At 48.5% G+C, this 12,106-nt stretch overlaps 1 protein-coding gene across 1 annotated transcript; it reads left to right on the forward strand.

Annotated features, from left to right (window-relative positions):
• Positions 1-7,811: 7,811 nt before the first annotated feature.
• Positions 7,812-11,337, forward strand: MB (myoglobin). The gene is made up of 3 exons (XM_027715257.2): positions 7,812-7,965; positions 10,038-10,260; positions 10,958-11,337. Exons 1-3 carry the CDS (start codon positions 7,871-7,873, stop codon positions 11,102-11,104), a joined length of 465 nt encoding a protein of 154 aa, XP_027571058.1. The 5' UTR covers positions 7,812-7,870; the 3' UTR covers positions 11,105-11,337.
• Positions 11,338-12,106: the final 769 nt, after the last annotated feature.

Consider the following 12,106-nt stretch of genomic DNA (forward strand, 5'->3'; position numbering starts at 1 on the left):
GAGTAGAATTGTTCCTGCTTCTTACACTTTCCCTGGGCATCTGCCACTAGTGCTGTTGGAAGAAGGAGCTAGATGAGCTTCTATCTGTCCATGGATCCTGTGTGTGTAAGGTGAGCTTTCCAAAGGTGACCAGCCTGGGACATCTGTATATGCAACCCTAGATCCCAAAGAGCTGAGGGGGCTAGCCAGGCTGAGCATGTGGCAGGAATGCTATGTTACACTTGTACCATGGGACCAGGAGTCGCAGCAGAGGTGAAATCTTCCAGTGTTTTTTTCATGCCAGTATCTTGCAGTCAGCAGCAAGTCCCACCACTGTGGTTGTCTTGCCAGCAGGACCCTAAAGGGCAGAAGACAAAAGATCTGATTGCAAGCACAGCATTGAAAATAACAGGGAAGAGATACAGAACAGAGATGCCACCCCAAATTCAGTGTACATCCTCTGCTCAGGCAGCCAAGCCACCAGCACTGTGTTTAGGGTGCTCACTGCTGCCCAGTGTTGATCTGCTTGAAGAAAACACTTATTTTTTTGCCAAGGCATCAGTTTACTTGCAGAAGTTCCCAGAAGACTAGCAGAGCACATAAGGCACTACTGGATTAGGGGCTGCTTAAACTGGTGCTGCTTCTCAGAAGAGAAGAAGTCCTGATTGTTCCTTTCCTCCCTAAGGGAGCACTTGGTGTTGGAACGATAATGCAAAATGAGACCTTGAACTTTGAAAAGGGCCAACTGCAGCTGGAAGCAAGAACCTGCTGGAGCTCATTAAAAGGCAAGTGTAAACATCAATACAAATGAGGGGTAGATCTTGGCTTCCCCACAGGCTCTTATCTTGCAGAAGCTTCATGCTTTGTGGATGAGAGGCTGTTTTGTAGGCAAAGAGAATAAAAAGTGTGCCTGTTTTCTCACTTTTCACCCCATGAAACTCAGGCACAGGGAAACCCTAATCTGTATGTGCTGTTCCACTAGTTAGACAGTGTTGCCTGGGGTTCTGGAGGATGGCTCCATGGGTGTTTCTTTTACAAGCGATGCCTGCGTAAGTAGCTCTGCGTCCTCCTACTCCCCCTGCCAGCATATGTTGGTCCAGCTGTGTGACAAATCAGACTGTAGAACTTATCTGGCTTCAAAATAAACTCTCCAAAAGATAAACACAGTTACTTTAAACTCAGACCAGTTCCTTGATCCACTTCATTTCAAACCCTCATAAAGAGCTGCACAGGCATTGTGGAACGGAGCAGGCTCTGCTGGCATTGCCTGCAAATCCAACTTAAAGCATGCACAGCCTCATATTAAGTGCTGGCACCTTGAGGGCCATTGTCTGCCCGCTGGGCCTGAGAAGGCAATTTCCAGCTGTATCACCCACTTTTACCATGTAGGGATGGGCTCTCCCACTCTTTTTTGGGAGTCTGAGCTGTGCATTGTGTGTTGAGGCCAGGTTAACTCCTCTTCCTCGAGGAGCAGCTCAGATAGGAAGAATTATTCAATGCTGAGTTGACCTCATCTCAGTCTACAACTTCCTCATGAGGGGAAGAGGAGGGGCAGACACTGGTCTCTTCTCTGTGGTGACCAGTGACAGGACTCAAGGGAATGGCCTGAAGTTGTGCCAGGGGGGGTTTAGGTTGGATATCAGAAAGAGGTTCTTTACCCAGAGGGTGGTTGGGCACTGGAACAGGCTCCCCAGGGAAGTGGTCACAGCACCAAGCCTCACAGAGTTCAAGAAGCATTTGGATGATACTCTCAGGCACATGGTGTGGCTCTTGGGGATGGTCCTGTGCGGGGCCAGGAGTTGGAGTCGGTGATCCTTGTGGGTCCCTTCCAACTTGGCATATTCTGTGATTCTGTGAGTTTAACCAGCAGTCAGACACTTCTGGCTCCCTGCAAACTTTGGGCATGAGTGTTGGTGTGTCCCAAGGAAAGGTGGACAGCAAAAAGTGTGCTTGTTTGCACAGTGGCTCAACTTTGTCGCTGCTGATGCTGCTCTTGCTTTGGTCTTGGCCATGCTGCAATTGCTGCTGCCTTTGCAGGCATGAGAACACCTCTCCAGCAGCACTCAGCCACACCCAAAATGCACCCCACACTCTTATATGGCAAGGCAGCTTGCAAGGCACCACCCATATTCCCAAGGCACTGGGAAGAGGGGGATGAGGACACTCTCTGGCATAAAGCATGGTCTGGGAACAGCCACCCCTTCCAGTTGCCTGGATTTCAGTCAACCTGTTCATGAAATCCGAACCTTAGCCATGCTGCAAGAGTCTCTGTTACAGCTTCCAGTGGGTAGCTCCGAGCTGCAGAGCTCTGCGGTGGCAGGCAGTGCATGTTTGGACATGCAGGCTCATTGCTTGACTCTTTTTGCCCATATGAATTTCTGTGACCCTTGCCTTTCTCAGTCGTCCTTCAGCAGGCTCTAGTTACAATATATTATTCATGATGAGGGAGGAATTCCTCTCTTGCTTTAGTACTTGAGTAAGTAGTACACAAATCCCTGAGTGCCATTATGCTGTTATGAAGTCTAATCCACCTGAAGGGACTTCTGCATGCCACATTTCTCACTGACTCCTAAAGATCTCTGGGGTCTCACTGCTATCATCCATGTTCTTACCTCTAAACAGTAATTTCCTCCTTTTGCTCTGGGGTGGGTGAGACTTTAAAATCTGCCTGTTCTCTAATCATAATCCTCCTTCCTTTAACTGCACTCAGTTTCCCACACAAAAACCTCAGTCCTTTTGTGCTCTGCTTACCGAGTCCTCCAGAGAAGGTTTACATCCCCAGGGAGAGCTCATGTGCCTCAGAGACAGCCTCAGTTTCTATATTATAGCCTAAATATTCTTGTCCTGGATTGCCCTGCTGCTTTCCCACATGTTCTCCCACTGAATCCAAGCACTGGTCTGCAATAAGTGTCCTGCTTAGCCGAGATAAGTGTTTTGTCCAGGTGCTGTGCAGTGTCACATACACTGTGAGATGCCTCAGTGATTGCACAGGAGCTGTGGGTCATGCCTGTGTTATGTCTGATAGTCACCAAAGGCTGGATCCTGTGAGCACTGAAGCAAAGGTAAAGCTACCTCTGACTTTATGGCACAGGGCACGATCCCTGAAAGGATCCATGCCAAGATACTGGTAAGTACATAGCACATATCTGCAAACTCACAGCCCAAATCTTGTCCTGATGCTGAAATCTTCTCCTCCTAACCTTTCCTCTTCTTTTTAAGCAAGCAGGTCGGGTCACCTCTCAGCTGTGTAAATGCATCGGTGTGCGGGAGCCCTGCCTGGAGGCACTGCTAAGAATAGTGTCTAAGAGCAAGGGGAAGAGAGGAGTGAGCCTGATTTGGCTACTGCCATCGTCAGTTAGACTCCACCTCATTTCCTACAAGCCATAGAGGCTACACAATGAACATAGTTGCAGATGGTGCTCTTACTTGACCATCTTCTGATCCTCTGAATACCAAAGTCAATGTCACAGCTTCAGAAAACTCAATGCTATTGCCCTGCTATGGCTATAAGATCCCGTTACTATGTCCCTTACCTCTCTAGCTAAAGCTGCTGTGAGTACAGGGGTCTCACCTGTCTGTCTGCATGGACTGAGCTGCAGGCTCCTGAAATAAAGTGCAAATGAATCCCCTAGAAGCATCCGTGTTTCAGCAAAATGCCATAGAAACCACAGCTGCGTTATGGAGGGCCTTTCCCCTGGCATTATGCAATAGGTAATTATGTAAGTTGTTGTTATACAATATTCCTAGTTTTTTTGGAGTGCCAGCCTCCCCCTGACCACAGCAGTGTGTACTACTTACGTCACAACCCAGGATCACAGCAGAGCTGGGGCTGCTGTCACTGCTTCTCCCAGCCATGGGACTCTTGGCTATTCTCAGGGCTTTTAAAAAATTGTACTGTGGGGGAAAAAGCTCATTGAAAAGAAAAAAGTATTTGATGAAAATATCTGTTTGTTCCTCTGAGATGTTTTGCTGTGTAAGCACACAAGATGGCTTGGCTCCCTTCTTGAGGAAGAACTGGGTTTTAGAGCATCTCTCTCTCTTCCTTGCTGGGAAGTTTATTTCACAAGCTTACTTCAAATGAGAAAGAAATCTATGATTTCTGCCAGTGCCTTTCTCTTGGGTGCCCATTTTCCTACTTGCAGCAGGTCTGGCTGCAGAGGAAACAGAGCTAGATATTTGTTCTCTTAAACACCAAGGCAATGTGGGGGACTGCTGGGCTCTCTGATGTTCACTTTACAGGTTAGGGTTGGACTTCTCTCTTCATAACAGCAATACTCTAAGAAAAAAATTGAATGTGGCCAAACAAACGCGGATCTGGTCCATCCTTGTGGCTGGTGTGCGATTCCTCTGTGCCTCCCAGCGCCACTTGGGTGGCTGAGCCCCATAGTAATAACCACCAAACAGCTGGTGTTTCTAAAACCATACCCAAGGGCCAGTCCCTGCTCTTTCAATGGGGTATCTGTGGGCTTAAGCAAGTCTTTGATCACTCATAAATGGAGAGAACAAGTGGCTTGCCCATCCGCAGGATTGGGACATGTTCTAAATTCATTAATACCTGTAGAAAGGCTGGCCATATGTGGAGGGAGGAGCAAGGCAGACGTGTGATTGCATCCACTGTTTTGCCAGAGATGGCTCTTCCCCTACCTGCTGCACTTGTTACATGGGGGGATCCTTTCCTAAGCACCTTTTGGGAACGTTTTTGGGTAGAAACAAGCCCCACAAAGTCTCTAGAACAGCCTTTCTCTTCCGCAGTACCCTGAGTCTTGGCTGTGGCTCTGCTGTTGTCACATGGGATCTTCTGCCCCGATCTCACCACCCCAGACCTCTTCAATATTAAGGCTTGGTGGGGAAAGGAGGGAGGCATAGCATCCCAAGTGACCAGGGAATTCAACGTCTCTACATCCCACACCGAAAATGAGCCCCTTACAGAAGTTCTGCACCCGACCGCAGCCGCAGCCCCTGGCGCTGCCGGCGGGGGGATGCTGAAGTCCTGCCTGCCCTAGGGTCACCTTCCTGCCTCCGAAATGCGAGGGCTACCTGTCGGACATCTCCCCGCGCTTCCAAATCCCGGGCAGGGGCTCGGACGTGGCCTCCAATGCCCGTGGCTCAGTCATCCGTGGCCACGAGGTGGCAGCAAGTCCTGGCCGACGGGGCCGGAGCTGCGGCGGGTCCTGCCCGGGCCGGGCCGGGGGAGCCCCGGGGGGACCCGCGGGGGGACCCGCGCTGGCCGCGGAGCCACAGAACGGCTGGGCTAGGCAGGGGCCACTGCAGGTCATCCAGTCCACCGCACCGTGCTCAGGCAAGGTCTGCTAAAGCACGTCCCCCCCGGGAGCTTTGCAACGAGGTGACAGTGGCTAATGTACTCCAAAACATTGTGGCCCAAACCGCAAAATGGCCAAAAGCATCAGCGGTCCATTTTATGCTGGTTTAGCAAGAGTGCCTCAGGTGTGGGTGCAGAGGCACAGCCACGCGTGCCAGCATGGCTCTCGTGTGGGCAGGGCTGCTTGAAATAGGCTATTCATTCACCTGGAGCATTTTAGAAGAGGCAGCCAAAATGCTGGCTCTCTACGGTTTGTGTTTATCAAGATGATTATGCAAGTGATAGATTTTGCCCCGAGAAGAGACCTGTAGATACTAAAATGTTATGTCCTTTTCAAGGCTGCAGGGTTGAGGGGTAGTCAGGTGCGCTATAAAGCTTTTAGTATTTTTGTAGACTACTTATTTATTTAAGCTCTAGGGAGAAAGCTTATGATTTTATTTCATTATTACCTCACCTGCAAAAAGAGCAATATGGAATCTCATGCTCGTTTTAAGTCTTCTGACCATTTAACATTAATATTCATACCAGAACTTTTGACTTCACAGCCCTGGAGAAAGTTACAGAGAGAGAAGAGTCGACCACTTTCAAACGAAGCTATTACAACTTTAGTTTTACACTGAATTGAGTAGTTTCAGCTTGGGGAATAAGACAGAGCTCGGTGCATAAGCAGCAGCCTCTTGTGTACCAGGAGCATGTTTCTGCCATGTTTGAAAGGCTTGTAAACCTGTAAGGTCAATATTCAGCATTCTACCCAAGGCTGAACCTGAGAGGGTACAAATGCTTGTTTACTGCTCTGAGTACTTGGGCAGTGAGGTTGCAGGTATGTGATCTCTCCCCTCTCAGTCCTGTGCTGTGGAAAACTGCACAAGGAACGAGTTGGAGGAGTCCTAGGTGCTACTCCAGCAGCTTATCTTAGTTTAGGTAACTGGTAGCAACCTGGTGTTTGCACAGATATATCAGGATGAAATCTTGGAATTGAAGTGTTTAGGATGTGGCTTTTTGGATGTGAAGCAAACTGGTGCATAGAGGAGAGGGAAGGGGTGGATTTCAGGGTCACAGGCTCATTTGGCTGACAGAAGCTTGTAACATGTAATGGCCAAAATTTTTGTACCTCTACACTTGGAAACCAGCTGACACCTCCATTTGGCTTTTGCCACACTTCTTAATCAAACTATTCCCTTTAAACCTCTGTGTTTCTGAGGGGTGTGAGGCTCTGTGCCTCCATCATCCTTGCTGCCTGATTACCCTTGTAATGTGGGCACTTCTCTCCCCTTGCAAGGCTGGAACAGGGAACCTGTTCCTGTGTTGTAGAGAGTGGAAGGGTGTAGAGGCAGCAATGCACCTCAGGTTGTGCAGCACTGTGGTAGAGACCATAGGGTGCATCTCTGCTCCTGAATCCCAAGGCAGGTATCTTCAGCCCTTTGTTGATATTTCTCATCTGCTTGCGTCTTGGAAACATCAGAGATAGGTTTGGGACACATTTTCCACATGGTTTGGGACAGCAGTGCTAGCTCAGCTTTGTTATCAGGCTGTGCTCTGACTGCAGCCAGCGCTTGGAAGGGACTAGTCATCCCATTGGTGTGCCAGGCTGTTATCAATCCTGACAGAGAGGGAGGAGAAAGTCTGGGAGGTGTCCCAAAACATACCCATGTGGTTTGTTAGCCCAATGGCTTTTCCTTCAACACTGATTGATATTTGTTTGGCTTGACAGAGGTAGCCAGAGACCAGAACTGCTGGCTGGGTGGGTGTTGAGTGAAGCCTTGCTGTGTCCTTGTGTCTCTAGCCCGCTGCAAACTACCCTCCTGGCTCGGCTCTACATCCGTTGGCTCCAATATCCAGGCTCATCCAACAGCTAATCCTAGGTGTTTCCCAGAAGAGCAGGCAGCAGGATCCCAGCAAACAGGTGTGGCATAACTGGCTCCCATACAGCTCTTTTCCCTCTCCTTCCTCCTGCAGCAGCTGGGGAAATGACTGGGCTGCTTTGAATATGGTTAAGGACATGTCTCTTTAACATTGTGCTCTGCTCTAATAACAAACGGTGTGTTACCCCAGGAGAAAAGGACAATGAGATCAGCATGGGAAAGGAAAGGCCTTCAGAGTGATGGAGCCAATGTTTCTGTCTGACCTGGCCTTCTCTCCTGCCTGCCCTTGCCAGGCCAGGGGAGAGGGAGGCAGGGTGGCCTTGCAGATGACAGTGCTCTTCAGGAATCTCCTGGCATACAGCTTGACACTGTCTCTGGGTCCTTGGGAACCTAGGACAGGCTCCTGGCACTGTGTTTCGGCAGTGCCCTTTATGTGTAGAGTGGGACATGTGCCAGTCCAATACGAAAAGCAGAAATTATGCCATCAGTGGCACCCACAATAGTACCTGACCCAAAATAGCTCCCTAGGAAAAAACAGGGAGGCTGATTAGGTTAGACAAGCCTGAAAGAGAGCAAGATTTTCAGCTAATGATTGACAGGTGTAGGTCTGTGAACAGGGGCTATAAATCCCAGAGGTGAGCTCTCCAACCACCCTTTGGGGAAAGGCCAACGACTGCAGGGAGCACTCAGGATCTGCCTTCAGTGAACCATGGGGCTCAGTGACCAGGAATGGCAGCAGGTCCTGACCGTCTGGGGAAAGGTGGAGTCTGACCTCGCCGGCCATGGGCATATAATTTTAATGAGGTAGGCAAGAAGCTTCTGTTCTAAGATTAAAGCTGAGCCTTTGATGAGAGATGTTTGTCAGTGTTTATTTCAACAAGCTGTTTGCTTTCTTGTAGGGTGGTGGGTTTTCCAGTGCTGTGGTTTCTGGGTTAAAAGTAACTCACTGTGTAAAGTGACTGTGCTTCTCTGTCTCCATCTCTCTATGGGTGCAGGAGCAGGCCGGTGCTGCTTTTGAAAGATGGTGGTGCTTTGTCCCTCTGCCTCTGGGGGCTAAGCTTTGCTTTGGATCCCCATTTCCCAAGCACTACAGTAAGAAATGCTGGAGAGAATTGTGTGTCATGAGTCTTCAGGTGCTCTGCAGCAAGGATATGTGGAGGCAGGGAAGGAAATGAGAGGAAAATCACCTCTGTGAAAATTTTCTTGGAATTTACTATTTCAGTAAAATTATCTGTGAAGTACCTGAGTGTTTCCCTTTCCCCACCTTAGTGTCACCTCACAGAGCCCTGTTCATCCCGCTTTCTGACCAGAAATCTGTGTGGTAGCACTTGTGTATTACCTTATGATGAATTTGCAGTCTAGGTGTGTGAAATGAAGCACATCCTTCCCCCTGCTTCCCTCCTCCACGATTCTTGTGTCAGAGCAGGAGTGCTCATGAGATCTCCATCTGAGAGGGCACCAAGCTCCACGAGATCCTGGCACCCTGACTGGGGAACACCCAGATACTGCAGTGGGAAACAACATTAGGTGGGCGTTGGAGCCTAGCTTGTCCTTTAAAGACCAGCAGGGATGGAGACTTTGAGGAAATTCTCTTCGGATCTCCCCTGAGGTGGTGCAGAGTACAATGTGCTGGAAGGGTACAGAAAAGGCCAGGAAAGTCAGTAGCATTGGCTCCGTCACTCAAAAGGCCTTCCTTTTCCCATGCCGATCTCATTGTCCTTTTCTCCTGGGGATATGGCACCTGCTTGGGGGCTTTCCTACCCTAAGCATGGCTAAGGAAAGGAGCCCACACCATCAGGCATATCCACTGAAGAGCTCTGAAAACCTTTTTTCAAAGATGAGACAAAGCAGGGAGCTGTTTTATTTACCTTCTTTATAATGGCCCAGTTCAGCTGCCATTTGAAGGGAAAGGAATGAAGTGGGAATGAAGTGAGTGGCAATGTGATGGCTTTCCCCTCATGCGGTCCAGAGCAGGCATGCTGGAGGGGTAGCAGGAACCTGAGCCCTCCTCACGTATCAGTTTCTGTGAGGTGGCTACTTTGGCTCTGAATTTGCCACATGATGGTAAAAGCAGTTCCAAATGGAAAGGTAATACAATTTTTATTACAAATATCGCATGGTAGAGCATGGCATTAAATAAACAGATGGCAGCCCTTCCCCTGTAATTTTGTGCTCCCCAGCCAAACAATTCCTTGTTCCTCCAAGGAGTTTCTGAGGGAGAAGAGAGGCAAGGGAAAGAGGGTGGGGAAAAAAAAGGCAGGAACCAAATTCCTTTGTGTCTGCAATCATAGGGTTGGGGGGCACAATAAGCACTCCCATACAGCTGATGTTCAAGAAAACCTGAGCTCCAGATGTAAGGGACCTGTGGCTGAGGACTGCTACCATCGTTTTTGTTTTTTTTTTTATCTGTGAGAAGCTTCTAGAACTCTCCTTTCCTGGTAAATGAACAATGGGCTGGGAATAGAGTCCTTGTGAGAGCCAGAGGTCTACAGGTTGGCTCCTCAGCAATAGTAACTCAATGAAGACAAGTGGTTTTGTTTGGTTTTGGTTTTCCTTCAGATGAATGCAAAAACTCACCTCTCAGTACCACAACCAGCCTTGACTCTTGTCTCTGTCTTCAGTTAACATAACCCAGAGGACCGGTGCCAAAGAGTTAGCAGAGCTATATGAAAAAAATACAGACACTTACTCTGTTACTCTAGTTGGACATGTTTAGGGCAGTGTCTCTGTCACGACCAGAGGGAATGGAAATAGGAAATGGTGATTGTATCAGGACATGTGTAAAAGGATGGGATTACAGTAGATTCAATACTCAAAGGGAGGTATGTCAGGAGCTTCTGCTCTCCAAAGACAAGTCCCTCTATTTTTGTCCACAGACTCTTTCAGGACCACCCTGAGACCATTGAAAAGTTTGAAAAATTCAAAGGCCTGAAGACCCCTGATGCAATGAAAGGCTCTGAGGATCTGAAAAAACATGGAGCTACTGTTCTTACCCAGCTGGGAAAAATCCTGAAACAGAAGGGTAATCACGAGTCAGAGCTGAAGCCCCTGGCTCAGACCCACGCGACCAAGCACAAAATCCCTGTCAAATATTTGGAGGTATGGAAAAGGGCAAGGAATCTTGGTGTCTGAAGTGCAGTGAATGTGTGTAAGACATCTATGTGAGAGCTGTGCTTTTATTTACCAATGACTCGTTGGACTTCAGTGAGTTCTCCCTCAAGACCAAAGTCTCTGTGTACAGGCAGCAGGAGGCACAGAAAGGGCTAATGGCATGCGAATGGTATGTGAATATCCAAATTTAGATTTCCCATTCCAAACACCACACACAGTCTGACTAACCCTTGACAACAACAAACCAACCCATGCAGCCTCTGCATGCCTGGGAAGCTGTATTACATAAGACCTGTCAGTGGCTGGACACATGGGACATACAATTTTATAGGAAGCCCTAGAGGATCCACTGGAGACCAAAACCCATAAAACTAAATATTATACAAACATACGGCATGAATTTTCGGTCTTAATGGATGAGGCAGACAAAAAGTGGGAAGGGCCATGGTCTGCTCAAGGTCATGAAGCAGATCAGTGTCAGAGCTAGGAATAGAGCCCAGTTCTTCTGCCTAGGCCAGGTTCCTTGCATACTAAACTTCACTGTCTCTCCAGAGACTTCACAGAGGGCTACTGAATTAGCTCAGAGATATTTCCAGACTCTGCAACCTATTTCTTAGTCTGGTTTTTCTGAAAATAAACCTTGAGTGTCCCTTCAGTTTTTCTCTCTCTCTTTCCTTCCTCACAGTTCATTTCTGAAGTCATTATCAAGGTCCTTGCTGAAAAACATGCTGCAGACTTTGGGGCTGATGCCCAGGCTGCAATGAAGAAGGCCCTGGAGCTGTTCCGAAATGATATGGCCGCCAAGTACAAGGAGTTCGGCTTCCAGGGTTAGCACATATGCACAAAGGAATATCATGATGGAGGACTGGCCAAGCATCTTAGATAGCTTCCCCAGCACTGTTTTGGACATCTCACAACTGGCCATCCATGATGTGTGGGAAAGCTTTGATGAGAGGCCAAGAGTCACTCCAGGCAGAATAGAGGCACTCAGAGTGATATCCATGATAAACTGTTGTTTCTTGGCTTCATGTATACAAAAGAAATAATCTGCTTTCTTAGGAAAAATAGTGTTAGGGGTTATTTGTGAGCTTCTGCCTATCCTATATCCTTTCTCTCTCTCCCTCCCTCAGTCTCATCTGAGAGGCAAATGGCATGGCCAGAGATGAAGGGATGCGGAGGAACAAGGGAAGTGTTGTGTGGTGAATGAGAGTGTGAAAGGATGACCCAAATGAAAGTGTTGTAAGGATGGCAAGCAAGGACACAGATTCCCATTCTTCCCACAGGTCAGTTTGTTAGCAGGTTACTATGGCGAGCTTCCAGCACAGTATTACTTTGCTTTGTGAGGGCGAATGCAGCCAGTCAGTCTCCAGGGCCTGCCAACTCTTGGAGGGTTTAGGTGTTAAACTTGCATTAGCAAAACTATAAAGAGCAGTACTGCCTGTGATCTGTACGTTTCTGGCAGCCGCCACTATGTATCTGAAGGTCTGTTGCACTGGGAAGTAAAGTATGTGTTTCTCAGAAAATAAAAATCCCTGCACCAGTGTTGTGTGTTTGCTCCTGGCTTTACAAATGCTCCAGTGAGAAATGGGGGAGAAGGAGAAAGTGGAAAGGGGTTTTGCCTACTTATCTGGCTGTGCCGCATCCTGCACTGTCAGTCCATGACCTCAGCAGCACATGGCATCTGTCTCAGCCGGGGGCTCAGAGCACTCAGATGTCACCATGGGGACCTGACCTGGTTACCGGACCTCACAGCTCAAAAGAGCAGCTTAGGCTGAGAAGTGCTCCCTGACTGAAGGCCGTGGCCACTGCTGGGGGGATGTGGTGAGGCAGAGTC

The sequence above is a fragment of the Pipra filicauda genome, unplaced genomic scaffold (assembly GCF_003945595.2).
Source record: "Pipra filicauda isolate LSUMZ 115617 unplaced genomic scaffold, ASM394559v2 scaffold262_size1072369_pilon, whole genome shotgun sequence".
NCBI lineage: Eukaryota > Metazoa > Chordata > Aves > Passeriformes > Pipridae > Pipra > Pipra filicauda.

Bases quoted from the DNA above. Each gene is read 5' to 3' on its own strand.
- MB (XM_027715257.2), top strand. From the start codon at position 7,871: ATGGGGCTCAGTGACCAGGAATGGCAGCAGGTCCTGACCGTCTGGGGA. The intron at 7,966-10,037 runs GTAGGCAAGAAG...TTTTGTCCACAG, and splicing joins GGGCATATAATTTTAATGAG to ACTCTTTCAGGACCACCCTG. The intron at 10,261-10,957 runs GTATGGAAAAGG...CCTTCCTCACAG, and splicing joins TCCCTGTCAAATATTTGGAG to TTCATTTCTGAAGTCATTAT.